At 68.0% G+C, this 25,957-nt stretch overlaps 2 protein-coding genes across 8 annotated transcripts in view; one reads left to right on the forward strand and one right to left on the reverse strand.

The window, feature by feature from the left end:
* STK11 (serine/threonine kinase 11) overlaps positions 1-16,534 on the forward strand; it is a 36,712-nt gene extending 20,178 nt beyond the window's left edge. For 2 of the 4 annotated variants that reach the window (XM_059388467.1, XM_059388466.1), the window contains 9 exons: positions 5,976-6,059; positions 7,047-7,136; positions 8,119-8,251; positions 8,325-8,461; positions 9,450-9,577; positions 11,578-11,635; positions 11,888-12,084; positions 14,584-14,797; positions 15,561-16,534. In XM_059388467.1, the coding sequence (XP_059244450.1) occupies positions 5,976-6,059; positions 7,047-7,136; positions 8,119-8,251; positions 8,325-8,461; positions 9,450-9,577; positions 11,578-11,635; positions 11,888-12,084; positions 14,584-14,797; positions 15,561-16,446 (1,927 nt within the window). In that variant the 3' untranslated portion in view covers positions 16,447-16,534. Of the gene's footprint in view, positions 1-5,975; positions 6,060-7,046; positions 7,137-8,118; positions 8,252-8,324; positions 8,462-9,449; positions 9,578-11,577; positions 11,636-11,887; positions 12,085-12,397; positions 12,691-14,578; positions 14,798-15,560 lie in introns of those variants that run through there. The other 2 variants (XR_009402260.1, XM_059388468.1) reach the window with 2 other exon arrangements.
* Positions 16,434-25,957, reverse strand: CBARP (CACN subunit beta associated regulatory protein). 4 transcript variants are annotated; one of them, XM_059388464.1, is made up of 10 exons: positions 24,962-25,957; positions 23,086-23,199; positions 22,859-22,998; positions 22,546-22,610; positions 22,084-22,228; positions 21,652-21,747; positions 21,266-21,413; positions 20,618-20,843; positions 19,281-19,464; positions 16,434-18,409 (listed from the first exon to the last, which is right to left on the reverse strand). In XM_059388464.1, exons 1-10 carry the CDS (start codon positions 25,685-25,687, stop codon positions 17,323-17,325), a joined length of 2,931 nt encoding a protein of 976 aa, XP_059244447.1. In that variant the 5' UTR covers positions 25,688-25,957; the 3' UTR covers positions 16,434-17,322. The 4 variants fall into 4 exon arrangements, with proteins under 4 accessions (XP_059244447.1, XP_059244445.1, XP_059244446.1 ...); XM_059388462.1 differs by having other exon boundaries at positions 21,266-21,454; positions 21,652-21,823; positions 24,962-25,955; XM_059388463.1 differs by having other exon boundaries at positions 21,317-21,454; positions 21,652-21,823; positions 24,962-25,954.

A 25,957-nucleotide genomic window follows, 5' to 3' on the forward strand; every position in this document is an offset into this window, starting at 1 on the left:
AGAGAGAGGAGCAGAGAGCCCGATGCGGGACTCGATCCCAGGACCCTGGGACCATGACTTGAACTGAAGGCAGGGGCTCAACCCACTGAGCCACCCAGGCGCCCTTCCTTATCATTTTTATTATTACATTTTTATCCTTTGTTGTTTTTAGAAAATTGCTCGTCCCTGTTTTTCTGAGAGGCCGTAGGATCCCGTGCACTGGTCCCGTGAATGTTGGGAAGAGGACGTGAGTGGGGTCTCCCTCTCTCTGGGGGCAGCGAGTGACCCGTGGCTGTGGGTCCTGCCGGCGGGGTTTCATGCAAGGAGAGGCACCCGGGCTGGGGCCAGTCGGGGGGCAGGTGGTGGTGGCTTCGGCTGTGCGGGCCGGTGGCTTTGGGCCGCAAGTGCAGGCCGGACCCTCGACGCCGTGATGCCGCGGCTCGCTCTGCAGAGTGCCCTGCATCCCGGGATGCTCTCTGGGGCTTTATCTTCCATCGACTCTTTGGGGGATAGAAATCGCTTGCTGCTGCCTGTGGAATGGGCACAGGGGCCATCACCGTTGGCCATCAGGCCACGGTCCTTGGAGCCCTGTCCTTCTGCCTGAGCCAGGCTGCTTTTCTGAGGTCAGGCGTCCTGGTGGCCTTGGCGGTGGCAGGGCTCTGTGGCCAGCTCTGACCTACCCTGTGCTGGTGGTTCTGCGCTGGAGGTGGGTTACGTTATGTCACAGTCCCGTAAGAAGAGCAAGGGTGTTTGAAGGGCATGTCCCCACACGTGGAGATTTGGGTCAGGGGGAGCGTGTACATGTTTGAGAAACTGCGTCCAGACTGCTTGCTGGTCCCTTGAGCCTTCCCAGCCGGTCTCGTCCAGCGGCTTCTGCATCTCGAGTGACCCCCAGGAGCACCAGGCCCTCCCAGTCCCTGGCAGATGGGCGGCAGCTCTGAGCAGATGCCAGTGGCCGGGCGGGGGCCTCGGTGAGGCCAGGACTGTCTTGTGGTGAGTGGCGGAGTGGGTCTGTGGAGTGAGTGGGTGGAATTTTAGTGTGTCCCCGCTCAGAGCTCTGGGCTTTATTGGCTCTTGTTCTTGTCCCAAGTGGGCATGTGTCCCTCCCCCGCCCCGTATCGGGAAGGGTTCCACTGTGAGCCCGGGCTGGCTGGCCAGCCGCCAGAGGTGGCCGCAGGGGGGCCAGGCCGCTCAACCACCGTGAAGGTCCTGGCGGCCTCCTTGATGTCTGGTCTTTCGGGGCGGGGGGTCTTGATTCTGAAATGAGGGAGGCCCCCGGCCACCCTGGGCTCTGGGGGCCGTAGGGACGTGTGCCAGTCCTGGGAGTGTGTGGAACGCTGCCAAAGCTGCCCTTTATCCCAGAGCCGCCACGTGGCCGAGCTCTGGTTTATGCTTGCGACAGCCTCGCCAGTACGTGACCCGCGTACCCAGACTCTCAGCGTTGAGGCACATGTCAGTGCCGCGCACCCGGCTGTGAGACTCGACTCTGCTTCAGGTCCCCAGCAGGCAGCCCCGGCCCGTCAGCCGTCTCGCCCTCCCTGGCCCCTGCAAGGTCCTTCCCGGCCTCGGAGGAGCCTGGTCTGGGCGTGTCACTGCGTGGACTCACACCTGGCGGGGCCTCCTGTGTCTGCCTGGGCGTCGTGGGCTCGGTCCGTCCCTGGGGCCGCGCATGGGGGCTCCTCGCTCCTGCCGGGGCCGGGGACACTCCCGTGTGTGGGGACGCGTCCTGTTGTCCGTCCAGCCCCACGGGTCTTTGCGCTGATTCCACTTGATGCCTTTTATGGTTTGTGCTGCTGGAGACGTGCGGGCACGTGTCCACATTGAGCTCTGCTTCTAGCAATTTCCCTTGCTTTCGACTCCTCCCTGGACCTCTGGGGTCTCTGGTCCATATTTCTAGAAGCATCAGCAGAGGGGCTGGGAGGTGAGGGGGGTCTTGCTCAGTGTCCCTCTGGCAGGGCCATTGGCCCCTGGCCCGTCTCTGTGCGGAGGGGAGTGATGGGGGTTCGCCGGGCGGCTCCATCTCATTCTGGGCTGTGTGGAGCTGATGCTTCTCAAGGCAGTGGCCGTGGGCCTGTCCCCCTGTGTGTTCTGTCCGGGGCTGGCCTTGGAGGCAGCTACGTGGTGTTTCTCCAAGTTTGCGCGGCTTCGTGAGCCTCATTCGGTTTTTCTTCTGCTTCATCAACAGTGAACTGATAAGCAGCCCACTTGGGTCCGGCAGCAACCCCAGGGAAGGTTCTGGGCGGCAGCGGGGGCGGGGGGGTGCTAGTGAGCACAGTGCGGAGCCCCGGGGTTGGGGGGGCGTGGCAGGAGGCACCGCCTCCTGTGCCTCACTTCACCCTGGCCGAGCTGCCCGCTACAAGCTGCTCACTTGTAGGGGACGCTGGGAATAGAGGCGGTGGCCCTCAGTGCGCCCGGAGGCGGCTGGCTGCGTGGCGGGGCGCACCCCTTCCCGCGGGGTCTCTGGGGAAGCTCTGTGGCTCCCACGGCCCCTCCTGTGGGGTCGGCCGTCGTGTCCACTCGCTCCCGGCCTGGCGAAGGGGGCTGGCGTGATCCCGGTGAGCCGGCACGCGGGGCAGCCCCCGTGGTGGGCCAGCCCGGCCTTTTCCGTTACCACGGAGAGCGCGCTTTACGGGCGTCGGAGCAGGAGTGGAGAGCGGTTTCCTCGCAGAAGAGAGGGTGCTGCCCTCTGCTGCGTGGAGTGTGTGACGTGAGCTTGTCCCAGAAGAGGGTCGCTGATTCGGCGGTGGTTCCCCCGTGGGCTCGGGGGGGGGGGGGGGGGGGGGGGGGGGGCGGGGGGGGGGGGGGGGGGAGCCAGCGGAGAGTGCGGAGCCGGGGGGTGGGGGGGACGGCCTCTGACCAGGAGGGGGCGGCCTCTCCCCGGCGCAGTCACCGGAGGCCCACCGGAGGCCGCGGGGACTCAGCGCTCAGCGGCAGACTCTCCGGCCCCGCTTCCTCGGCACCTGTCCCCACAGGTGGCTGCTGCTCGGCTGCATAGAGGAAAGGCCTCCCTGTCCCAGCACAGGTGTTTTTAGTTTTATTTTTGTGATTTTTATGTTACTTATGTTTCAAGGACGCGCCGCACCAGCAGGGCCTGAGCTCAGCTCGCTGACGGGCCGTCCTGCGCTGCAGATGCAGCCGGCCGGCGCCGTCAGCTCATGGGTTTAGTCTGTGTCGTACGCACCCGCGGGGACCTCTTTGGATGGAGAGAAGGGTCCTGAGGGAGTCTCCGCACGGGGGAGGCGGTGTGGACGGCTCGAGGAAGCCCCTGGCTCCCCGGGCTGCATCCGCTGACGGGAGCCGCCCCAGTGTGCCGGGGAATGTCGTTCCGGCGCCGGGTCCGCCCTGATGGTTCCCAGCCCCGTGTGCAGGCCCAGGAAGCTGGAGCTTGGAGGAGCTGGGGCCTGTCTCCGTGGCCGATCCCTCCGTCCACACTGGCCCCGCAGGGCTTGCTAACTCGCTTGCGTCCTTCATGGATGCCCCTCTCGTCTGGGGCGGTGTCACTCCCGGGCCTCTGCTGCCTCCACTCTGGCTGCAGACCCTGGACAGGCGCCCCCGCAGCTGCCTCCAGGCCTGGCCGCTGACCAGGTGGTTCAGGGGGTGTCGGTCTGCCTGGGTGGACGGCAGGGGCCGGACGGTGGCCTCTGAGAGGAGCTGCTCTGCGTGTGCGCCAGGTGCACGTGGCGGTGGCCCTGAAGCCCGCAGGCCGGGGGGGCTGACGGGACACCATGTCGCAGAAGTGGGTGTCGCTGCCACCTCGCATTGGTCAGATGGAAACGGAGTGTCTGAGCCCCGGGTGCAGGGCACCAGAGTCAGGGCCGGGTGGGGAGGGGCGGGGGAGGAAGGTGGGGCCTGGCTTCCAGGGACCCCCTGCACTGGCTCTGGGGTTCGAGGGTCGGCGCCAGGCCATCACGGACCTTCTGGGTCCCTTACAGCAGAGCTTTACCTGACGTGGTCCTGCTCCTGAGGACAGCGGGTGGGTCTGGGTTCGTCTGTGGTTAGCAGGACTGGGGTGCTCCTGCCGCCGAGGGGGTGGGGGCCAGGCATACTGCTGACCACCCCCCCCCCCCCACAGTGCCTGGACACTCCCGCAGAGACTGACCTGCCCAGAATGTCAGCGGGGCCAAGGGCGACAAACCCTGCATTAATTATTTGGAAAAAAGATTGAGTCTGGTCTCTGCTCACGCTGGACACTAGAGTAAATCCCTGGGGTCAGAGGGTACAAACCAGGGCGAGCCCAGCGTCTGTGAGTCGCCCCCACTCAGCGTGTGTCGTGAAGCGCGTGCAGTGTCCCAGGACCTCAGGAGCCCGATGGCTAGGACGCCGTCTAAGAGCCCAGGAAAACCAGGGTAGAACTCTTGTCTCACCGGGAACGCTCTGGTGGGGGTGGGCACAGGCTTCTGTTGGCGAGTCTGGGGGCGAGTCTGGGGGAAAGTGGCCGCGAGGCTGTGCTGCGTTCTGCGAGTTGATGGCCTCCTGGGCTCTGGGCCTGGGGTCTCCCGTCTGGGGTGGGTGCCGTGCACGGATGCCCTTTCTGGGGCCCTTGCGGCTCTGTGGCGGTGGCTGCCGGGTGTTTGCGGGCTCCAGGGCCCTACAGAGGGCCTGCACCCGGGGTGCGGGGCACAGGATTCATGCACTGGGCGGGGGAGGCTGTGAGCAAGGGCCTCCTGGAAGAGGCGGCCTTCTCCCTGAGCCTGGACAGCGGGCCGGATGGCACCGAGTCTCTGAGGAGCTATTCTTAGGTCCTCGCTAGGGCGGCCAGGTGAGGACTTTTCAAAGAACTTCGTCCAGATGGCGTTCCCAGTCCTACAGTTTGGTGGCACTTAGTGTATTCCCAGGGGTCCCCTTTATCGTTTTCCAGAATATGCCAGCTCCCCAAAGGCAACCCTTTCCCCATCAGCGGTCACTCCCCACTCCTGCCCCCAACCCCCGGCCCCCACGAGCCCCCTTCCTGTCCGTGGAGGAGCCTGGTTGGGACGTGTCGCACGCGTGGACTCACACCCTGTGTGGTCTCCTGCGTCTGGTTCCCTCCCTGCGCATTGTGGGCTCGGGGCCGTCCCGGGGCAGTGCATGGGGGCCTCGCCCTGCTCGTGCCAGAAGGACGCTCCTGTGCGTGGTGGACACACTGTTGGTCTGTCCACCTGGTGCTGAGCCCTGGGGCTGTTCCCGCGTCGGGTCCCTGTGGCTCGTGTTGCCTCGAGCGTGCTCATAGGGCTTTCCGCGGGGACGTGCTCCGGTTACCACGGGCACACCTGCATGGGATTGCTGACTCGGCTGGTCGCTCGGCCGTACCTTCCCCCAGCGCCTGCCCAGAGCCCGGACAGGTGAAGCACCATCTGCAGAGCAGCCGGCGCTGGCACGGGCCTGTGGGCAAGGCTGGCGCCAGGCGGATGGCTGTGCCTTGGTATCCCTCCTGGCAGGGCCGGTGCAGCTGCTTTCTCCCCATGCCAGGACTGGAGCAGGGGCTCTGGGGAGAAGGGTTTCCATCCTTCCTGCAGGGCTGTGGGGCGCCAGGGAGGGGAAGGGGGTCCTCATGGAGCCGGTCCAGCTATGGCGCGGTGCCTGGGGCTTTGTTCCTCCGGGGAGGCACGGACGGGATGCTGGGTGGCCTGGGGAGCTGAGCCGCGGCCGTGGCACATAGAAGGTGCCCGCTCCGCACTTGACCTGCCGTCCCTGTGCTGCGCCCTATGGTCCCTCATGCGGGAGGACTGTTCCATTAAAATGTTCAGAAAGCTTCCGGATGGGGTTGTCCCTGTTGAAGCAGACTCGGGGGAGCCCCTGTTGCTGCCGCGGGACGGACTGCGCGGTCGGAGGGGAAGCAGGAGAGCTCTGCTGGCCCTCCCGGCGCCCATGCGCATCGGAGCCCGGTGTGTCCTCTGCACGGCACCCGGACGGCAAGCTCGCTCTTCCTCCCACGCAGAGGGCGTGGGCCGATCCGGACACACGAGGCACCAGCCCTGCTCACTGGTGGGCCTGCTCATGCCTGTTTTTGTCCTTAGGGAAATCCAACTTCTGAGGAGATTACGGCACAAAAACGTCATCCAGCTGGTGGACGTGCTATACAACGAAGAGAAGCAAAAAATATATCCTTGTGGCCGCTGTGCTGGGGGGGCAGGGGTGGGCCTCAAGCACCGTCTTCCAGACCCTGAAGCCGCCCCTTTGTGACTCCGGCTGGGGGCCCGGAAGGCGGCAGCAGCTGGTGCCACAGGGCGTGGACCGTAAAGCCTCGGGTCATCTGCCGGGGCCCCACAGTGTCTCAGACCTCCCTTACTTGTGTGGCTGCTGGGCCCTCCCGTTACCCTGTGCCCGGGAGTGGGGTGCCGGGTCTGGGTGGCTCCGAGCTTGGGGGGCTCGCCTTGCCTCTGGCATCCAGGGCCCCTCTGGTGCGGGTAGAACTCGGGGCGTCATCCTGCAGCAGTGCCTCCGCCTCCGCCCTTTCCCTTCTGGGGATGGGCCTCATCTCTTCAGGGGGTGAGGCTCTGGGCAGCTCCAGGTCTAGGGAGCAGGCCTGTGGGGGCCCTAGGTCTCAGTGGGGGGCAGGTGTCTTCCCACAGAAGTGCTGGGCACGGGCTGATGGGGTGTCAAGCCCACGGCGCCCCTCCAGCTTGCTCTCAGGGCCACCCCTGCTGGGGACACAGTGGGGGCTTTGTCCTCCTCTCCAGCTGGCCTGTGACACTTGGCCGCTTCCTGTGGGGCCCGGTGACCCCTCCTTTCTGTCCTGCAGGCTGTGTCTCCTCACCTCCTCCTGGGCTTCGGGTGGATGGAGCTCCTCAGGCTGTTGAATCCCTGGGGAGGCCTCCTTGTGGGTCCAGGGCGCTGAGCCCAGACGAGGCAGCCACTGGCCTCTACGAGGTGACCCTGGGCGGGCCAGCGGGAGGGCCGAGTTGCCCGATAGGCGCTGTCATCCCTGCGGTCTTTCTCGCTGTCTCCGGGGGCTCCTGCTTAGCTCTGTTCACGCAGCCCCGGAAGCGTCGGGGTCCCCCCCCCCCCCCCCCCGGGCCCTGCATGCGGCGTCTGCCGTGCGCTCCCCGGGGCGGGCTCTCCGCGGCGTGTCTTCCTTAGCGCCGCACGTATATGGTGATGGAGTACTGCGTGTGCGGCATGCAGGAGATGCTGGACAGCGTGCCCGAGAAGCGCTTCCCCGTGTGCCAGGCCCACGGGTGAGTCCTGCTGTGGGGCTGCCCGCGGGCTCCGGGGGGCCGGGCCCCAGATCAAGCCGCACGCTCTTTCATTTTCTTTTCAGAGAGAGCGCGGCAGGGTGGTGGGGACACAACGCGCGGTCTGTGGGCGGAGGGCGGAGGGCGGAGGGAGGGACACCGGCGGACTCTCGCGGGGCTCAGCTCCCAGCAGCTCGTCTCAGGCCCCTGAGATCACCACTTCAGCCAACCAAGAGTGGGACAATTAACCGACCGTCCTGGGCGGCCCCGGGACAGGTGTTGTGTCGTCCGTGTGACGAACGCTCTGGTGTGTGTTCCGCCTCAGCCTTGGGAGCTCCGCGTGCAGCACACCCAGCCCAGCCGCGGGGCAGCAGCCCCTCCGCCAGCTGCCCACCCGGGCGCGCCCGCTGCCTCGGGCTTGGAGACCTCTCGGTCCCTGAGATGTCCCCAGTGAGGACGGAGCTGCCACAGGCCAGCTGGCCCTCCCGTGGTCACGTGTCCCTGGCCCCAGGGGGCAGTTCCAGGGAGGCGACACGGTCCCATGGAGGGCGGACTGATTGTGGAGGACAGGGCACGGCCTTGGGCTCGCGGGGAGCAGAAGGAAAGGCTGGCTGGCCGGGGAGCAGCTGGGGGCCGGGGAGCAGCTGGGGGCCGGGGAGCAGCTGGGGGCCGGGGAGCAGCTGGGGGCCGGGGCTCCTCTGGGGGCCGGGGAGCAGCTGGGGGCCGGGGGCTCCTCTGGGGGCCGGGGGCTCCTCTGCCTTCCCTGGGAGGCTCGCGTCAGAGGGCTGCATCAGCCTTGGGGCGGGGTCGCCTGGCCGGGCTGCCTGTCCTGTCCTTCCCGTTGGCCCGGCTGCAGGGACTGCCGAGCCACGATGTCCTGCCTTTGGTCCTGGCAGGCGCACCCCAGGGGCGGCAGTAAAAGCCGGGCGGGGGCTCTGGGCGGGGCCAGTTACAGAGTCGTCCCCCCCCCCCCCCCCCCCCGCAGGTACTTCTGCCAGCTGGTGGACGGCCTGGAGTACCTGCACAGCCAGGGCATCGTGCACAAGGACATCAAGCCAGGCAACCTGCTGCTCACCACCAGCGGCACGCTCAAGATCTCCGACCTGGGTGTGGCCGAGGTAGCGTCCCTCCCGCGGCGCGCGGGGGCGGGGGCCCGAGGGCCGCTTGCTGAGGGCCGCGCTGTTGCCGCAGGCCCTGCACCCGTTTGCTGAGGACGACACGTGCAGGACGAGCCAGGGCTCCCCGGCGTTCCAGCCCCCGGAGATTGCCAACGGCCTGGACACCTTCTCTGGGTTTAAGGTGGACATCTGGTCGGCTGGGGTCACTCTGTAAGTGCCCAGGGGCCTGGGTCCCCTGCTCTGCCTCCCTGCCCCAGGGCCCTTCCTTTACCCACCAAGGACTCAGGAACCGTGTTTGGGCTCCAGGCTTCGAGAACCTGCCCCTCTTAGTGGATTCCCCAGATACCATTCCCGGGTACACTGGGGTGGCCAGAGCGCCAGAGAGGCTGTGGGGCCAGGAGTGGGGGCCCCCGCGGGTAGGAGCAGATGGGGCTCCTTCCCATCTTGTGGGGTCCTCAGGGTCAGAGTCCTGATGTGGGGCACATACTGGCTGTCCTTGGGCTGTACCTGGCCTCCCGCCTTGCCCTAAGGGCGCGTCCCCGTCTTCCTGCTGGTTTCTGGGAGCGGGTTGCAGTGCTGCCCAGCCGGCTGCGAGGCCCCCACCCGGGTTCTGTTCTCCTGCCCACCGCGCACAGCCCTGAGCACGCACGCCTGAGCTGACTGGGGTGCAGGGCTCGCTGGAACCCTTGTCCTGAGTGGGGTGTGAGCTGCAGAGCTGTGCCGGCCGAGCCCAGCACTGACCAGTGCAGCCCAGAACCTTCCCTCCTGCACCCCTTGTAGGGCAGCTGCTGGCCAGCACAGGGCTCCATTTTATTTTATTTTTATTTGACTGGTTGTAGGCTCCACACTGGGCATTGCGGGGCCCAGCGCGGGGCTTGAACTCAACCCAGAGACCTCAGGGTGAGGTCAGTTGTTGGGCAAGTAACCAACTGAGCCGCCCAGGCAACCCGTTTTATGTCCTGATCGAGAGAGAATTCACATACCACAAGAGCCACCCTTGTAAGATGTATCTCGCGGTGGGTGTGGGTATCCCGAGTGGTGTAGCCTGCGCCACCGTCTGTTCCAAACACTCCTGCCGCCCAGTGTGGGGCCCCACGGGTGAGGGAGCTTCAAGGCTCCTGTGCCAGGCTGGGTTCCGGCCAGCACTGCAGGAGGAGCCCTGACTGACCGGCCTCTCTCCTTCCCGTTGGGGGCGAAGCTATAACATCACAACAGGCCTGTACCCGTTTGAGGGGGACAACATCTACAAGTTGTTCGAGAACATTGGGAAGGGGGACTACACGATCCCGGGTGACTGCGGACCCCCGCTCTCGGACTTGCTGAGAGGTGAGGCCCCCGGGATGGCACCAGTGGGGCTGGAGGGGTCGGGAGCAGGCTGCCGGGGGTGATGGGGGTCCTGGGGGTGCTGTGCTGACCACTGGGGGCCTCTGGGTCTCCTCTCGGCAGCCCCTCCAGGGAATGGGCGCAGTTAGCTGACAGTGGCTGAGGCTGGAGCCTGCTTACAGCTGCTTTGGGCCTTTTGTTCCTGCCTCTTCCGACCCACACCCCAGAGGAACATAGCAGCCAGCACCCTAGGTGCCCCCACCCCACCGCGGCTGCGGAGTCCCTGGGTGGCTTCCCGCGCAGCCCAGGCCGTGCAGCGGGTGGCGCCCAAGTGGCCACGGCCGGGTCTGTCGGGGTTGGGCCGCCGGATGCGGTTGCTTGGGAGGGGGTGGGTGGGCGGGCGACGCCTGCGTCCTGACCCTGGGCTGGAGCCTGATTGGCCTGGCACGTGCAGACCCTTGCCCCCACTTGTCCCCGGTTCCTGTCCTCGTGGAGATGCTGCCTCCAGTTGGAGCCTTCCCTTCCTAGACCGCATGTAGCTGACGGTCGGGACAGTAGGTTCCCATGACCCTGGAGGCACTTGAGAGTTTTCTAGAACAGAGTCAGGCTAGTTTTTACGTTTTGCTGCGAGTGAAGTAGAGCCCAAGCTGGGCTGCTGGCCAGCAGCGGCTGGACTCCGGCCCTGGGCACACAGGCAGCTCCCCATTCCCCCCCTGGGACCCCGAAAGGTGGCCAGGTGGGTGCAGCCCTCCCGCTGCTCAGACCCAGCCTTCTCCCTTCCGTCAAGTTTGTGGAAGTTCTCGGGCATGCTTTGTGGAAGGGTCGTCAGCTGTCCCTGTCCTCGAGTGCGCCCAGAGCACAGACCTCTGACCTCCTCCACCGCCCCCAGCCCCCCGGCCCCCAGCCCTCCGGCCGAGGGCGAGGCGCTAGGGGATCACTGCCCGGAGGGCGACAAGGGCAGGCCCCGGCTGGGTGGAGTGTTCCCTGAGCGGAATCTGTTTGCTCGCTCCACGACTGCCCTTACCTCCTCAGTGCTCAGGAAGGCCGACGGTCTAGACGGCCGAGGGCGTCCGGGTGCCTCTGCGCAGATCCCGGGGGGCCGCCTCCTCCCTTCCCTCCACCTCATTTGACCTAAGGCCAAGGTGGCCAGGGCTGTTGGTCTGCACATCCCCTGCACCCAAGCCTGCCTGCACCCAAGCTTTGCGCTGCGGGTGCGTGCCCTGGAGGCTCTTCCATAGCCAGGACTGGTGGGGTGGCTCCCAGTGTCTCCTAGAGTACCGTCTTGGCCCTAAGGTCTGGTGGCGGTCCTCTCCTGCCCCTGAGCACGGGGGCTGTGATCCGTGGTCTCACCTCCTCTTCGGCCCCACTCAGACCTTCAGGGTTCCGAGTCCCCAGCTCTCCAAGTCGCCGCCCGTGGCCTGAGAACAGGGCTGCCCTCCTCGTGGGTGCCGTGCCGAGCTCTCAGAACTGGGCCCCCCACCCCTCCTCTGGCTGCGCTCGAGAAGCTCCAGCCGCCTGCTCTGGGGACGCCGGAAGCGGAAGCGGTGGGCTCAGGGGTGGTTCCTGCCCCGGCCCAGGGCCCTTGCGGGAGCGAGGCAGAGAGCCAGCCCGTGTGCGCACAGGCTGCGCCACCCTGGGAGAGGACCGTCCCGCTTCCCGCTGGCGTCTGTGTGAAAAGCACCTGCTGCCCCTTGGCTGTCTTCCCGACCACTGGCCCTGCCTGTGGCTTTGCCGCTCCCCACCACGCCGCCTCCTAGGGCCGCAGGGCCTCGTCCTCACGCAGCCGCAGACTCTGCGTCTGTGCCCACGCCCGGGTCAGCCCTGCCAGTGGAGACCATGGGGGACCGCGGTGGGAGGTGCCGGTAGCACCCTGAGCTGGAGCTCCACTCCCACACGCCAGCGTCCCCTCCTCCCGGGGGTGTCGTCTGCGCAGCGGCTGAGGCGGTGGGAGTGGGGGGTCGCGTGCCCAGCGCTGACCCCTGCGTCCACTGCTGTCCCGCCAGGGATGCTGGAGTACGAGCCCGCCCGGAGGTTCTCTATTCAGCAGATCAGGCAGCACAGGTGAGCGCCTGCGTGGCCCGGCGGTGGGGTCGGCGGCGTGGAGGCATGAACGAGGAGGTTCCGGGCAAGCACGGGTAGGCGCTGGGGTCTGGGGGGCAGGGGCCTTCCTGGCCCTCAGTCTCCTGCCCGCCCCGCCTCCCCATACAGATTTTAGGGGTGGGCCCGGAGGTTGACGTGCCCTGTCCTGAGGGCACGAGCGGCACAGGGAGCTGGGTGAGCCTCCGGGCTGTCCTGACTCACGGGCTCCTACAGCTGGTTCCGGAAGAAGCACGCGCCGGCCGAGGAGCCGGTGCCCATCCCGCCGAGCGCGGACGGCAAGGACCGCTGGCGCGGCATGACGGTGGTGCCCTACCTGGAGGACCTGCACGGCTGTGCCGACGACAATGGGGACGAGGGCCTGTTCGATGTCGAGGATGACATCATCTACACTCAGGACTTCACGGTGCCCGGTGAGTGCCGCCGCCGCGCCGCAGGGCCTGGCCTCCGTGGCACCTGCCTCTGTGGCAGAGCGCACGTCCCCGGTGTCCCCGGCGGGCACAGACAGCCCTGGGGGTGTGGCCGTGCCTCCCCTCTCCCACGGAGGCAGGTGGGGATTCTGGAGGGCAGAGGCCCCCCCGGGGCGTTCTCCTGTGTTCTGGGGAGTGCACAGCACATCCTGCCAGGTGGTGAGAGGGGGCAGCCCCTCGGACGGGCCTGAGAGGGTCCAGCGGCCCTCCTGGCACCAGGCCGCCCAGCCTGATGTGTGTCGCCTTGCTTCCCCAGGTGGCGAGGAGGCGTCTGAGGCAGGGCTTAGAGAGGAGCGAGGCGCGCAGAAGAGCCAGTGCTCAGACCTTTCTGGAGAGGAAGCTGAGGCCAGGGGCGCAGCAGGGCTCGAGGCCATAGTGTAGCGATGCCCCCCGCAGTGCCAGCCGGTGCCAGAGAGGCCAGGCCTGGGTGCCTGGCCACCGACCCTCCCTGACCCTGCCCAGGTGTCTGAGGGCGGCCAGGGCAGCTGCCCCTCCCCCAGTGTTCACCGTTGCGTTCTGGGGCCGGGCTCGCAGGCTCCTGTCATAAAGGTCCGCCCCGCTGTGCCTGTGCCTGTGCCTTTCCCTGGCGCGTTTGCCAAATGTTACATTTTTGTTGTAGACAAACCTGGTGTGTGGGGGTCGCCTGTGTGGTGGGTGGGGCCCCTGGGGACACCCCACTAGGCAGTAATGCTGGGGGCCCAGAGCTGTTTTCCTGGCAGAGCTGGGGCGGGGTTCAGGCATCCCACCTGAGCAGGGGGCGTGCTTGGGGGTGTGAGATGCCCGTTCTGGAGCTGGACCCCAAGTGGCAGTGGCTTTGGCTCAGCAGGAACTCACAGTAGAGTCCCAGGAGGTGATGCGTGCTTGGTGTCTGTGGCCTTGGAGAGGTCCTCTGTAGAACGGTAAAGAGCCGTCCTGCCTCTCAGAGGTGCGGGGCTCTCGTGTCAGGGCCTTGGGAGGGGCCCTCGCTGGCGGCCATCTGCTGTCTCTGCAACGTGGGGCGAGCACTCTGCCACATGCCCAGACCCTTGCCAGACCCCTGACTATGTGCATGGGAGGCAGGGCTCGTGCCGCAGCGGCTCTCCGGCTGGAGTCCGACGCCCGACCGTCCATCATGCTAGAAGGAGCAGAGCCTCTCCCAGGACCGCTGACGCTTTCTTGGAGCCCTCGTGGGTCCACAGTGGCTGTGCTGAGGCCTCGTCCCCTCCTCACTGCCATCCCTGTGCTGTGGTCGCCCTCAGAGGCTTTCAGCTGCTTGGCCTTGTCTCCCAGGACTGTCCCCACTGTGGGGGTCTGCCTCCTGCCCTGAAAGCCAGGTGCCGGGCCTTGGGCCAGAGGTGGGTGGTCGTGGGCGATGCGCCAGTCCTTTGAGGGTCAGGAGGCCGGATCCTGTACCCACCCCCCTGCCCCGACCCGCAGCCACAGTGGCTGTGCCCGTAGCTGGGCTCCAGGTGGCCTGTGTGGAGCGGCTCAGTGCCTGCGGAGGTCCTTCCCTGTCGCAGCGGGGCTCTTGACCCCACACAAGGCCTCTCCCTGGCAGAAACCTGTCAACAGTGACGAGCTCTGATCTAGGATGCCTCCTGTGTGCATAGGGGTGGCTCACGGCAAGTTCCAGAAGCTGCTGAGTCAGATAGTGGGGACCTTTGGCCTAGAGGGGGCTCTGTGCCGACAAAGAGGTGGACTGGAGGCGGCTGAGGGCAGCTTCCCACCCGAGTCCGCGGAGGGTGGGGTGCGGGCAAGAGGCTGATTTTCCACGTGCGCTGAATGAGCTCTGGGCCCTGGCAGGTCGGTTGTGTGCCCTCCTCCTGTGTGCCCTCCTCCTCCTCGTCCCGCCACACCTCAGAGCACAGGACCGAGGCAGTCGAGCGGCTCCAGGCTTGTGACCGCCCCCCGGACGCCAGCAAGGGCCGGTGCTGCCTGGTAGCGAGTAGGGACACAGCAGGCCCCTGGCTCTGGTCTCTTCGCCCCGTGCCCAGTATGGGGAGCTGAGGCTGGCCTCAAGGGGAAAGATGAGTGTTGCCCACCTGGCCTGAGCCCAGCTCCTCTCAGCCCCACAGGGCCCAGTGAGGCCTGGCCTCCACACAGGTGAGCGGGCCCGGCATAGGGCCCTGTGCCCCGGGACCCTGGTCCTCCACCATGTGCTGGGGTGGAGGGTGAGCGGGGCCAGGCCCTCCTGAGTGCAGAAACCCAGTTCGCACAGGGGCAGGCAGGTGAGCGAGGGCTGGGCACCCCCCTTGGCTGGCCGACTCTGAGGGCATTTATTTTTCTAGCTGGATGAGATGATCCGCAGGCGGGACCTGGGTGGGCAGGGGGGCAGGTGGTAGAGGAGCCTGGGCTGGCTGGCTGGAGAGGACCTAGGCCTGGGGATTGGGGCAGGGCAGGGGGCACAGGTTGTCCGCCTCAGGCTCCCATCAGCCCACACTCGCCCTCTCCCTCCTAGGACAGGTCCCAGAGGAGGAGTCTGGGCAGAACGGGCAGAGCCGGGGCCTACCCAAAGTGCTGTGCGCCAACGGCACCGAGTCGGCGCCGCTGAGCACCAGATCCAGGGCAGAGCGCCGGGCCAGCGCTGCCTCCAACCCCACCCGCAAGGCCTGCTCCGCCAGCAGCAAGATCCGCCGGCTGTCGGCCTGCAAGCAGCAGTGAGGGCGGCCACCCGCAGGTGGGCCACTGCAGGGGCCTGTGGGGGAGGGCGGGGACCGTGCTCAGGCACGACTGCTCGTGGCCCGACACCGCTGCAGCCGCTGCCTGCTGGGGCCGCCAGGTCTGCCGTCCCTGTTCTGTCAGTCCGCGCCACGGCCAGCTGGACCCTGGCCAGGCAGCTGGAGCTGGGGCAGCCGCTCCCGCGTGCAGGAGGGGGTCCCTCCGGCTGGCCGCCTGTCCTGCCAGCTCCGGGCGATGCTGAACTCCACCCTGCGGCATAGGGGGCGCTGTGGGTGGGTGTGTGGGAGGGAGGTGGGGATGGCTTCGGTTTGGCCCAGGCTCTGATCCTGGTGGCTGCCCCGCCACCCTCCGCTTCCCGTTCCTGCCTCTGCCTGCCCCAGTCCGAGAAGGTGTGTGTGGTGGGAAATCGTGCCCCAGGGGAGCGGGAGATGCTGCTCAGGTTGCAGGCGGGGTGCGCTCTCCGGGGGAGCTGCTCGCCGCCCCAGTGGCCCTGTGGTGCTTACCTGCCCGCATCAGAACCAGCTCAGAGGGCTGGGAACCCGGCTTCCTCTGTGGAGGCTGGTGCGTAACTCCACTGGGCAGCGCGTGAACGTCCGGGTGACCCCTGGAGTCAGCACTGCTTTTCCTGGTCTCTCTGGATGTCTGACAGCCCTATATGAGCAGGCCTCAGTTTCCCCGCCCTAATATCGGGGTGGGGCCTGCCCCCTGGGACGCAGAGCCTGTTTGCCGGCCCAGGAGTGACCCGTGTGTTCCGTCTGCAGCCCGTCTCATGGAGCCCCAGCCAGGTGCCGCGGCCCAGGTCCTCAGTCTTCCCGCCGACTGCTGGCCCACGCCTGCTGCCCAGGAAGGCCACCGCCTCCTTGCCGACTGCCCCTTGGGAAGCCAGGGGCCTTGGAGGGCTGTGGCTGGGGGACTGCAGGGTCTGGGGTCTGGCCTTTCCCTCACGGCCAGCAGACACGACCTCTTGATGACTTTGCAGCCATGTGCTGGGCCCCTTCCCCTGGCCCGAGGAGGAGGAGGCGTGGTGGCCCGCGGCCAGGCGGGAAGCCCTTGCCGTGCACTTTATGTTCAGACCTGCTGGCTCTCGCCCCGCCCGGACTTCCTTTCACTCTGCTCCATGCTGGCGCCTCCCGCAGCTGGTGGTGTGCTCAGACCACGGCCGCGGGAGGAACAGGCTTGCCCGCCGAGATGCATGCCCCGAGCCCGAGGGAGCTGGGCCGCGGCCCTGTTGTTGCTGTTTGGTTGGTTCTTTTTCCTTTTTTCTTTTTTTTTAAGAAAAAAATAAAGCCGGTGGATTTGAGCTGTGGTTGTGAAGGGTGTGTGGGAATTGTTGGGCGGCACCGCTGTCCTGCAGGCAATGGGTCTGAGTCCGAGCCCTCTCGGTGGACCTCCCAGCCCAGCAGGCTGGCAAGTGGTGGGACCTGGGTCCTCCTTGGGGGTCAGCCTTCAACCGTGCTGGACATCAGTCCTGTCTGTGGTGACCGGTCTCCCCAAAGCTCAGCAGGATCCTCAGCGCAGCCCCAGGGCCCGCCAGTGCCCAGTGGGGCAGCGGGAGGACTCCCTGATCGCCGGACCCGGCCGGTTTCCGAGGGCTCTGTGCTCCTGGGTCCCCAGAGAAAACGCGGACTAAGCGAGCGTGTGCGGTAAATGTTTATAATCAACCAGAAAACAAACACGAGAAACACCATCACGGGATGGAGCACAGCCGGCAGGAAGCTCCGAGGGACGGGACGGGGGGGGGGGGGGGGGGGGGGCGGCCGCAGGCGCGGGCGGCCCCATCTTTTGGCAATAAATAAAGCTCGGGAAACTTGAATCCTTGGTCGTTTGGGTTTCGTGTGTCTCCAAACGGGAGTCGTGGCAGCTCTTTGGACGGTGCGGCGGCGGGGCGGCGGGCGGCCCGCTCACATGCTTGGGGCGGGCGCGGGGACGAGGGGGCGGCGGGCGGGCCGGGGCTTATTGCTCAGGGGGCGCCGGGGGTCGCGAGCACAGGCCGCGGTGAGGTAAACAGCTTCGGGGCCCGGGCGGCTGCGGCCTCCACCCACCCGGCCAGCCCAGGGCCAGCGCGCCCGGCTCCCGCGCCGCCACGGAGCGGTCCCAGCTCGCCGCATGGGCTCCGGGGCAGACTCCCGCGCGTGCGGCCCGGCCCGGCCCGGCCCCCTCGAGGCTCCGTGGGCCCCTCTCGGGGCGCCCCGCGTATGCGCCTCACTCGGCTCCTCCGCCCGGACCCTCCCGGGTGCGGTACCGGCGCGCGCCTCCCGGCGTTCGGTGTGCAAGATGGCCCCGCGCCGCGGCTGCCGTCGAGGCCAAAGATCGATGGAGAAGCGGCCCCGCTCCCTCCGGTCCAGGCCCGCACGGGCCCCGGCTCCGTGCCCGGGGGTGGGCTGTGCGCGTGCGCACCGGAGGCCGCTCGAGGGTGACCCGAGGGCGAGAGCGCGCGCACCGGGGGGCGGCTGGAGGCGCGTCCCGCGGCGCGGGCCCCGAGCGGCGCCGAGAAGCTGACGAGGCGGGTGCGGGGCGCGGGGCTTAGGCCGGGCTGTGGTCGGGAGACGTCGGCGCGGCGGCGGCCAGCGCGGGAGCCGCGGCGATGGGCTGGGCGAGGCGCGGCGGGAACAGTCTGTCGTCGAGGCCGGCCGCCAGCTTGTCCAGCAGCGTCCCCGGGGGCTCGACGCACAGGCCCGAGCCGGGGCAGCCGCCGCCGCCGCCGCCGCCGCCGGGCTCCTCCTCGATGACCGGGATGGCGGGCGCCGCAGGGTCCTCGCCCGCGCGGCCCTCGGACGGGCAGTCGACGCTGTCGCCGCGGCGCAGAGGCGCGCGTGGGGGCCGGGGGTCGGGGCGGAACGGGGGCGCGGGCGGGGCGGGCGGGGCGGCGCGCGCGCCGGGGTCGCTGTGCTGCCGGCCGCGCTGCTGCCACTGCTTGCGCGCGTGCGGGTGCGGGTGCGCGCGCGCGCGGTGGCGGGCGGCGCAGGGCAGCGCGTCGTCGAAGTGCGGGTCGTGGCGCAGGAATTCGTGGAAGAGCGCGTCTGTCTTCTCGTCGATGCTGTAGTCGCGGCGCGGGGCGCGGCGGGGCCAGGCGCGGGGGCTGCGGGGCCGGGCGGGCGCCTCCGTGGGCGCCAGCGCCCCCTCGAAGCTGCTGCCCACAGTGGCCGTGCGGCCGGCGCTGGTGAAGGAGGAGCGCTTCTCGGACGCGCTGGGCAGCCCGTCGTCGCCCGCGCCGCGGCCCTCGATGCTGGCGTAGCCGCTGTCCATCTGAAGCAGCTTCCGCGGACCTCCCGCCTCGCCGTCCGCGGACCGCGGTGTGGGCGGCGGCGAGGGCGGCGGGAAGGCGGGCGCGGTGGTCCCAGAGCCCGAGCCCGAGCTGTCGCCGCTGCGCACCGAGTCGCGGTCGTTGCCACTGCTGCTGTGGTCCGAGGCGGCCGCGGCGTGCAGCTCGAGGGAGGCGCGCAGGCTCCAGATATCCCGGTAGCTGGTCTGCGCCTGCTCCGGCCCGGAGTCCCGCTCGCCATCGGACTCCTGCTGCTGCAGCTGCTCGGGCCCCACGCCGCCGCTAGACTCTGGGGGAGACTCGGGGCTCGCTCCTCCCGCGGCGCCCACCTCCTCGGCTGCCTCTAGCCTGCAAGCCAGGCCGCAGCGGTCAAGAAGGCTGTGCACGCCCCTGCATTTTCTCCCCAGCCCCCCTGACTCTGGGTCCGGAAGGGCGGGCATGGGTGGGGACCCCCTAGGCTTGGCCAGGCTCTGCGGAAAATGAATTTATTTTTAGAAAAATGTTGCCAGTCCCTGTTGCAGGGTATATTTTCTGGGTAGATCTGAGTCTTCCTGGGACCTGCTTTTCAACCAGGTCACTTTTTACAGTGTCTCAGCCAAGCACCTGCTTGTAGCACAGGTGGCCAGCTCTCACCTGGAGAGAGGGACATTGTCCTGTGGGGCTGCTTTCTTCCTAACATCTCAGTGTGGAAGGGACTGGCTGGGCATGGACTGGATCAGGGTAGCCCCACTCAGCCTCTAGTCCTGGACCTCACCACCCCACTGCTCCCATCCACGGGGGCAGTAGTGCGGGTCGTGGCTGAAGGGGTCACAGTTTCTGAGAAAGGGCCATGCAGCTGTCAGGAACACAGGCAGGTGGGAAGGAGCACCAGGCCACAGCAGAGCCCGTCAGGCCGTGGACCCCACCGGGAAGCGGGAACATCCAAGCAGGCACATGCCCCCTCACAGCCCTGACTGGGCAGGCATCCTGTCTTGGGGACCCTGGGGCCATCGTCCAGGGCCCCACCTGCCCTTACCCTGTCTCCCCCTGTTTCCCCCTTGGGATGCATGCTGGAGAGGTGGCCCCGGTGCGGCAGCCTCCAGGAGGGCTGGTGGAACCGGAGGCCTGGAACCCCGTGTCTGCAGGGTGAGGAGAGCCCTCCCCAGGGCAAGGGGGAGGGTACTGCAGGGGGCGGGGGCCCACAGGTCCACCCCTAGCACTTCTATCTACTGAAAAATACCTGCCGAGGGTGGGGGACGGGCTGGTGGGGCTGGCCAGAAAGGGGCGGGGGGGCGGGAAGGCCACAGCGGCGCCTGCGCTGGCAATGTACTGGATGAAATCCCCGTGGGGGGCGTCCCCCTCCTCCTGCTCTGTGCTCTCGCTGGCTGCCCGCTGCCGTTGGAACTGGTGCCGCTTGGGGGAGCCTGTACAGAGGAAGGCGCGTCAGCCCGGGGCCAGGGGAGGGTTCCCCCGCTCTGCGGCTGGAGGGGGGCACCGAGGCACAAACAGGTGTGAGTCGGGTTGTCCAGGAGGTAACAGTACCCCAGAGCAGCTCTGGCCAAAAACATACGGCCCGAGCCAAGACCCGCGCTGGCCCCCCAGAAGCAAAGTGCAGAACGGAGTGTGTGGGAGAGTGACGTGACGGACAGGCTGGCAGGGGGCCGGGGTGCGGGGGGCCCTTCTCTTGCAGCTCTGCCTCTGCCCATGGGCCCCCTGCAGGGCCTGGGAGAAGCTTGGGTGGGAAAGCCGCAGGTGTGCGGAGGCCAGTCAGCCAGCAGACAGGTTCTGGGCACCTGCGCACCTACGTTCCACTCTAATCGTCCTCAGGAATCAGGGCCTCTGTCTCTGCTCCCAAAGGCAGTGGAGTGGGCCATCCCCTCCCTGTGCTAGCTGGACCAGCCCCCAACACGGGGGCTTGTGCCGTCTCCTCACCTGTCCTGGCACTGGGGCCCACCCCCACAGGCAGCAGGCAGTCCCGCAGCCTGTCCTGTCCTGGCTGAGTCCCCCGGGCAGGGGTCCGTAGAGACATCGGTGCCCTCCTCCCCAACCCCAGACACATGCTCCTGCTTTGGTCTGGGGATGAGGAAGCCCTGTGTCCTGGGCTCTCCATGATCTGGGCTCTGCGGGATTGAAGGGATTGAAGGGCTGGTCTCGGTAGTTCAGGCCTGGGGATGCTCAGGCCCAGGGGCCAAACGGGCCCGCAAGCTTTGTTGTAAATAAAGTTTTATTGGCGCGTATCTACACTCATTTACAAAAGTCTGCAGCTCTTTCCACACTGCCAGACCAGACAGGCTTACGACAGATCCAAAACCACTGTTGTCTCGTGCCTTACAGAAGGTCACCGATCTGCCAACCCATTGCTTCACTGGGACCCAGTGTGCGACCCAACCAGCTGGGAACCCTTGGGCAAGATGCCTGCGGGCAGACAGGTGCCGCTGGCCAGCATGGGGCACGTGCCTGGGCTCCGAGAGCACTGGCCCCTCCCTGAGTGTGAAACCTCCTACTTGAAGGCTGCCTGGGGCAGCAGTGGGAGCTGTACTCCCTGGGCCCCAGTTTCTGCCAAGGGCCCCAGCTCACCTCTAGTGTCCAGACTGGATGCCCGTTGGCTGGGGTCCAGCTTCCATTTCTTGACCTTGAAGTAGGGGCTGGCCCCGTCCAGGCTGGCGTGGCGCCGCAGCCGGGTGAAGAACTGCAGGACGGGTCCGGCCCCAGAGCCAGGGCCTGCCTCCCCACGCCCGGCCTCCCTGTGCCCCGTCGCGGGCCCTGGGCCAGCAGGCTTGCTGCTCCTGGTGCCTGGATCCAACTGGAAGAAAAGAGGAACACAGTCAGGCAGGGCCCTCCCCTTGCTGCCCTGCACACCGGCTCCAGCCTGGGCCCAGCTCTGCACTCTAGTGGGCAGCTCTAGCACACAGGGCCACCGCGCCCCACCCAGAACGCAGAGGAGCAGCAAAGGGCGCTCGGTGGCCGGCTGGAAGCTACGCTGAGCTCAGGGGTTCAGCCGGGCGCCTGCCAGATCTGGTCCTCCCAGCCCCAGACAGGTGTCCCCAAGGGTGAGCGTCGCACCCTGGCTCGGGCTGGGTCCTGACCTGCACCTTACAGCCGCTGGGACACTCTGTGCGTGTGAGGGGTGGCTGTGTGGTCTACGTGCCGCCTACCCCTCTTCCTCTCATGCAGGGGGTCAGGCAGGAGCAAGGGGAGTGAGGGTTGGGGAGGCCACGGGCTGACCTCTGTCCTGGAGTGGGGCAGGGAGGGGAGGGGCCGCTCGGGGGCCCTCACCCAGGTGCCTTCCCCGGAGTCGCTGGATGCCAAGGGGCTGATCTCGAAGTCAGCAGGGCCCACGGCTGAGTTGTAGGGGTCACCTGGCAGGGCGGAGCTGGGGCCCACGGAGCGGCCGGTGAGGGCCTTCCCCGGGGGCTAGGGGAGGAAGCAGTAACAGGTCAAAGAGCATGGGTGGGTGAGGGGGACTGCTGGACCCACAGCCCACTGTGCACCCCAGCCAGGCCCCCCTCCCTGTCCTAAGATGAGGAGCCCAGCCCAGAGAGAAAGGGACCGCCAGCAGGGGCGCTGTCCTGTCCACTGAGCCCCAAGCCAGATGCCACCCCTACACTCACCTGGAAGATGGCGAGGTTGGCCTTGGGGGCCGCGGCAGCGTGGGGAGGGGTGGCTGCGCCAGTTTCGCCCAGGTCGCACTCGTGGATTGTGACGATCTTGAGGGGCGGCAGGTGCAGGTGGGTGAGGCGCGCATTCTTCAGGTGGTGGAAGTCCCCCTCCGTCAGGGTGTACCTGCGCCCAGCGCGGCTGCCTGTCACCGTGCCAGCCAGCAACCCCCCCCCCCCCCCGGCCCCCACGCTCGGCCCTCCATTGGACAGCCTGAACCCCCAACCCCACACCTGCTGTCCCTGGTTCCACGGCCCACCCCGTCAATTGTGGGGGACAGCAAGGCCTGCACCCGGCACCCACCGCTCAGGGAGCGCAGTCACAGGGCATCAGGCTCCGGGACATCCCTTAGGGACCGGGTCCCTTCCTGCCGCGCCGCCCCTTACCTGCGGCCCTTGTCCTGCGACTTCCGGCTCTGCTCGAACAGGGCAGCCTCGTTGAAGGACACCCGGCGGCCGGTGGAGCTGGTGGACAGGAAGCGCTCCGTCTCCGCGTCCTGGCCCTCAGGGTCCTCCCCCCTGAAGTCGGGGTCTGCGAGGAGAGCCGAGAGGGTGGGCCCCGGGCGGGCCGCGCCTGGCGCTGGGCGGGCGGCCGGCCGGGGCGGGGCGGGGCGGGGCGGGGCGAGGGGCGGGTCCCGGCGGGGGCGGGGCGGGCACGCACACATCCGCTCACACACTCACTCGCTCAGCACGCGCCTGCGAGCACCTACGCGCGGGCTCTAAGGAAACAGAGATGAGTCGGAATCGAGCTGCGCCCAGTCTGGTGGGGGAGACAGACAGACACAGCCGGTCAGGCGGCCCGAGGGGGCGGGCAGGTGGGCAGGGGGCGGGCCTGGCGGGGCGCCGCACCTTGGGCCGGGCGAGCGCCATTGTCCAGGTAGGTGGTGGCGGTCTTATCCGCTTCCTCCGTCGCTCTGGGGAGGGACCGCGGGACGGCAAGGTGGGTCGGAGGGCCCGCCTGCCGGGACCCGGGCTCCCGGGGCCAGGCCCCGGTGCAGACACACCGTGCTCCCCAGGCACTCAGAAGCGGGCCCCCAACACCACATGGGCTGACATTCACGCCTGCCGTCGGCACGCACGCGCGTGTGCGCGCTCGCACGGTCCCCCAGCTCCAGGCCCGCCGGGGCCCCGGGGAGGCCGCTGGGGTGGGTGGGCTGCGCACCTGTTGAAGCGCGGGTAGGCCTCCCAGCAGCGCCTGCACACGAGCAGCACGCCGGACAGCACCACTAGCGTGCCACCAACGAAGAGCGACATGACCACCACCAGCAGCACGTAGTTATCCAGGATGGGGTCAGGCTCCGCCTGTGGGCCAGCAGGGGTCAGGACCGCTGGGCATGGCCTCTGGGGGCCCGCCCGGCCCAGCCACCCCACTCCAAACCCCTCACTCACGGTGGGAGTGCCGGTGGCGTTGTCCCACCTCGAGGTCAGGGCGACAGTGGCAGCGGTGCCGGCGGCCGTGGCCATGGTGGGCGTGGGCTGCATTTTGAAGCTAGGAGGAGGGGCCTGGTGGGGGGCAGGGCCTGCTCAGACCAGCTCCTCTGTCCCCTCCCTCTCCTAGCTCCCTGGGAGTGGGAGTAGGAGTCCGCACCGGGCAGTGACTCACGGGGAGGTGGAGGAGAGCCCCGAGGCAGCCCCCACCCCGCTTAGATCAACGCGGGGACCTCCGCTTCCCCATGTTTCAAACGGGGGAGGTGTATGCTATCCACCACCTCCCCAGCCGGTGGGGCCGGCCCAGCAAGGCAGCAGCTGGCCGGGAACCCTGCCCAGAAAGGGGGAAGCAGCCCTGGGAGGAACGGGGACACTGAGGCTGTCCGCTCACTACCGGGAGCCCCCAGGGGCCCTGCCAGCCGCATCGGGGGAGAGGAGGGGCCTGCCGCAGTCCCGGAGACTGGTTCTACAGGGAGTGGTGCCAGGATTGTGGACCGCGGTGCAGGGACTGAGCTCAGTGCCCACAAGTCGCAACTCCGGGAGGTAGCTGTCCCCCTCCACCCAGTGCTAGCAGGAGCGAAAAGGCCAAAGAAGGCGCATCTGTTCCCAGCCCTGAAGAATCCGGTTCCCATGGCGACCGAGCGAGCAGGCCGAGCGGGGAGGGGGGTGTTGCCAGGGCGCACTGGGGGAGAGGAGGGGGTGCGGGGGAGGGAGGCCTCCTGCAGGGCGGCTTGAGCCGGTCCTGGGTGGCAAGATGGCTGCTGCAGCCGCCTCCCCGCCAGTGCCCAGCGCGGGGCCCTGCGCCTCCACGAGCAGCTCCCCTGGCCAAGCACGCCAGCCTCCACTTTTGCTTCGGGCTCGGGGTAAACTGAGGCCGGGGAGGGGAGCTCAGCCCTCGGGAAAGGGGCTGCCTGGAGAGCGCACCTGTCCGCCCTCCCCTACGCCAGCTCCTCCCGGTGGGAAGGACCGGGGACTGCACTCTGGAATCTCGGGGAGCAGAGTCTGGGCCGGGATGCCCCGCAGCCCTGAGTAGGCAGGGCGCGCGTTCGGCCTTTCCCCAGAGGAGAGGGGGAGCCTGTGCCCGCTCCCGCGTCCCCGGCCCCTGCGGGTTGTAACCCCACTCGACAGCGGGGGGAATCAGGCCCCGAGAATGGGGGCGGGGGGGCCCTGGCGAAAGCCAGGTGTTCTCAGCGCTCGGTCCGAGAACGACCGAGGCTGCGGGTATCCTCAAGGGGACGGGGCGCGCAAAATGTAGGTCGGGAAATGAGTCCCGGCTGGGGGAGGGGGCAGAAGCGCCGTGGCCGTGACAGGAGGCCAGAAAAGATGGCAGGAAGCCGAGGGAAGAGAGAGGTGGACTCCGAGGGGTAGGCGGGGACCAGACCCGAGGGCGGACGTTCCCCACGGGCCCGCCCCTGAGGTCCCGCGGGTCCTTCCCGAGCTCCCTCGCCACCGCGCCCATCCCTGCGCCCCCATCCAGCCCCGGGGACGGGATGGCGAGCCCTCACGGAGAGGCAGAGAGCCGGGCTCCGGGCGCATCGCCGCTTCGGGCTAATCCAGGAGACGGAGACGCCATCGCGCTCGCTGCATCTCAGGGGAAACTGAGGCCGGGCAAGGGCGTGGGCGGGGGTGGGGGAGTCCCTCTCCAGGCCGCTAACGGGGGATGCAGGGCCCCGCGGACTGGCCCGCACGCCCGCCCCGGCTCCCCCCACTCCCTCCCTCCGGCCTCGCCGCGTCGCGGAAAGGGCGGGTGGTCGGGAGCCGGCGGCGATCCCACGGGCCCCGCGGCCTCGGCCTGCCCCCGCCCGCCTTGGCGTATCCCCGGGCCCGCCGCGCCTACCTCAGCGCCGGGGCGCGCGGCCCATGGGGGGCGGGCGGGCGGGCGGCTGCGCGGCGTTCCCGGCGGGCTCCGGTGCCCGGTGGCCGCGGAGCAGGCGGAGAATTTATGAATGGAGAGCGCGGCGCGCGGGGGAGGCAGGCGCAAGAGGAGGGACGGCGCACGTGACCGTGTTGGCGGCGAGCCCGCTCCGACCCGCTGGGTGCCACCCGGTCCCGGGCCGACCGCCCCCGCCGCGCTCGCCGCCGCGTCTGGCTCACGGCGCGCGGGCCACCGCCTCCCCTTCCCTTCCGGCGGGAGTGGGAGGCGGAGCCTGCGCTCCCGGACGCCCCCTCCCCACGCCGAGCGGCTCTCCCGGCGGTGGCTGAGTCCCCACGCCCTCCCCTGAGACACAGCCACTGACCCTTCCCAGGGTCCGCTGGGACGGGGAACGAGGGGGAGGAGTCCCGTCCATTGGTTTCCCCTCCTTCGCCTCCCCCAACCTGGGAGTCCCCAGGATGCACAGTCTGGGGGGTGGGGTTGGATATATGCCCCCCCCTTCTCTTCCTTAATATGTGGCACTGCCAGGTTCACCAGGCCCTGGGTCTTGTTGGGACAAACAGCGAGCAACGATAATAGAATATGACCTGTGCTGAGTGCCACCATGGCCTGCCCAGCCCCGGGTGACATCAGAACTACTCCAGCAGAGACTCCATGCTGGTGACCCACAAAGATGCCTCCATTCTCCATCTCAGAGAATCGTGACTTGTCCTTCTAGATGTCCTTCTAGGACACCAACCTGCAGCAGGGTGGTCTGGGTCCTAGCCCAAACCCCCTGGCCCTATGTTCAACACAGTGTCACCCCTTTCCCCTCCAGTGAAAACTGACACTACCACTTCAACCTCAGAGCCTTTACACTGGCAGGTGCAGGGCCTCAAAGGCTCTTTCTTTCCCACTCAGCTTCAAGAGTCATTCCCTGGCTTCCTTCAACTCTTTCCTAAATGGCCAACTCTCAGTGCA

This window comes from Mustela nigripes, chromosome 2 (genome assembly GCF_022355385.1).
Source record: "Mustela nigripes isolate SB6536 chromosome 2, MUSNIG.SB6536, whole genome shotgun sequence".
NCBI classification, from domain to species: Eukaryota; Metazoa; Chordata; class Mammalia; order Carnivora; family Mustelidae; genus Mustela; species Mustela nigripes.

What these genes read in the sequence shown, in the direction of transcription:
- CBARP (XM_059388462.1), bottom strand. Translation starts at nt 25,687, where the DNA reads ATGGAGAATGGAGGCATCTTTGTGGGTCACCAGCATGGAGTCTCTGCT. An exon ending in TCGCAGGACAAGGGCCGCAG is followed by an intron (nt 21,824 to 22,083) that starts GTAAGGGGCGGC and finishes CGCTGGGCGCAG; the next exon opens with GTACACCCTGACGGAGGGGG. An exon ending in CCAACCTCGCCATCTTCCAG is followed by an intron (nt 21,455 to 21,651) that starts GTGAGTGTAGGG and finishes TTCCTCCCCTAG; the next exon opens with CCCCCGGGGAAGGCCCTCAC.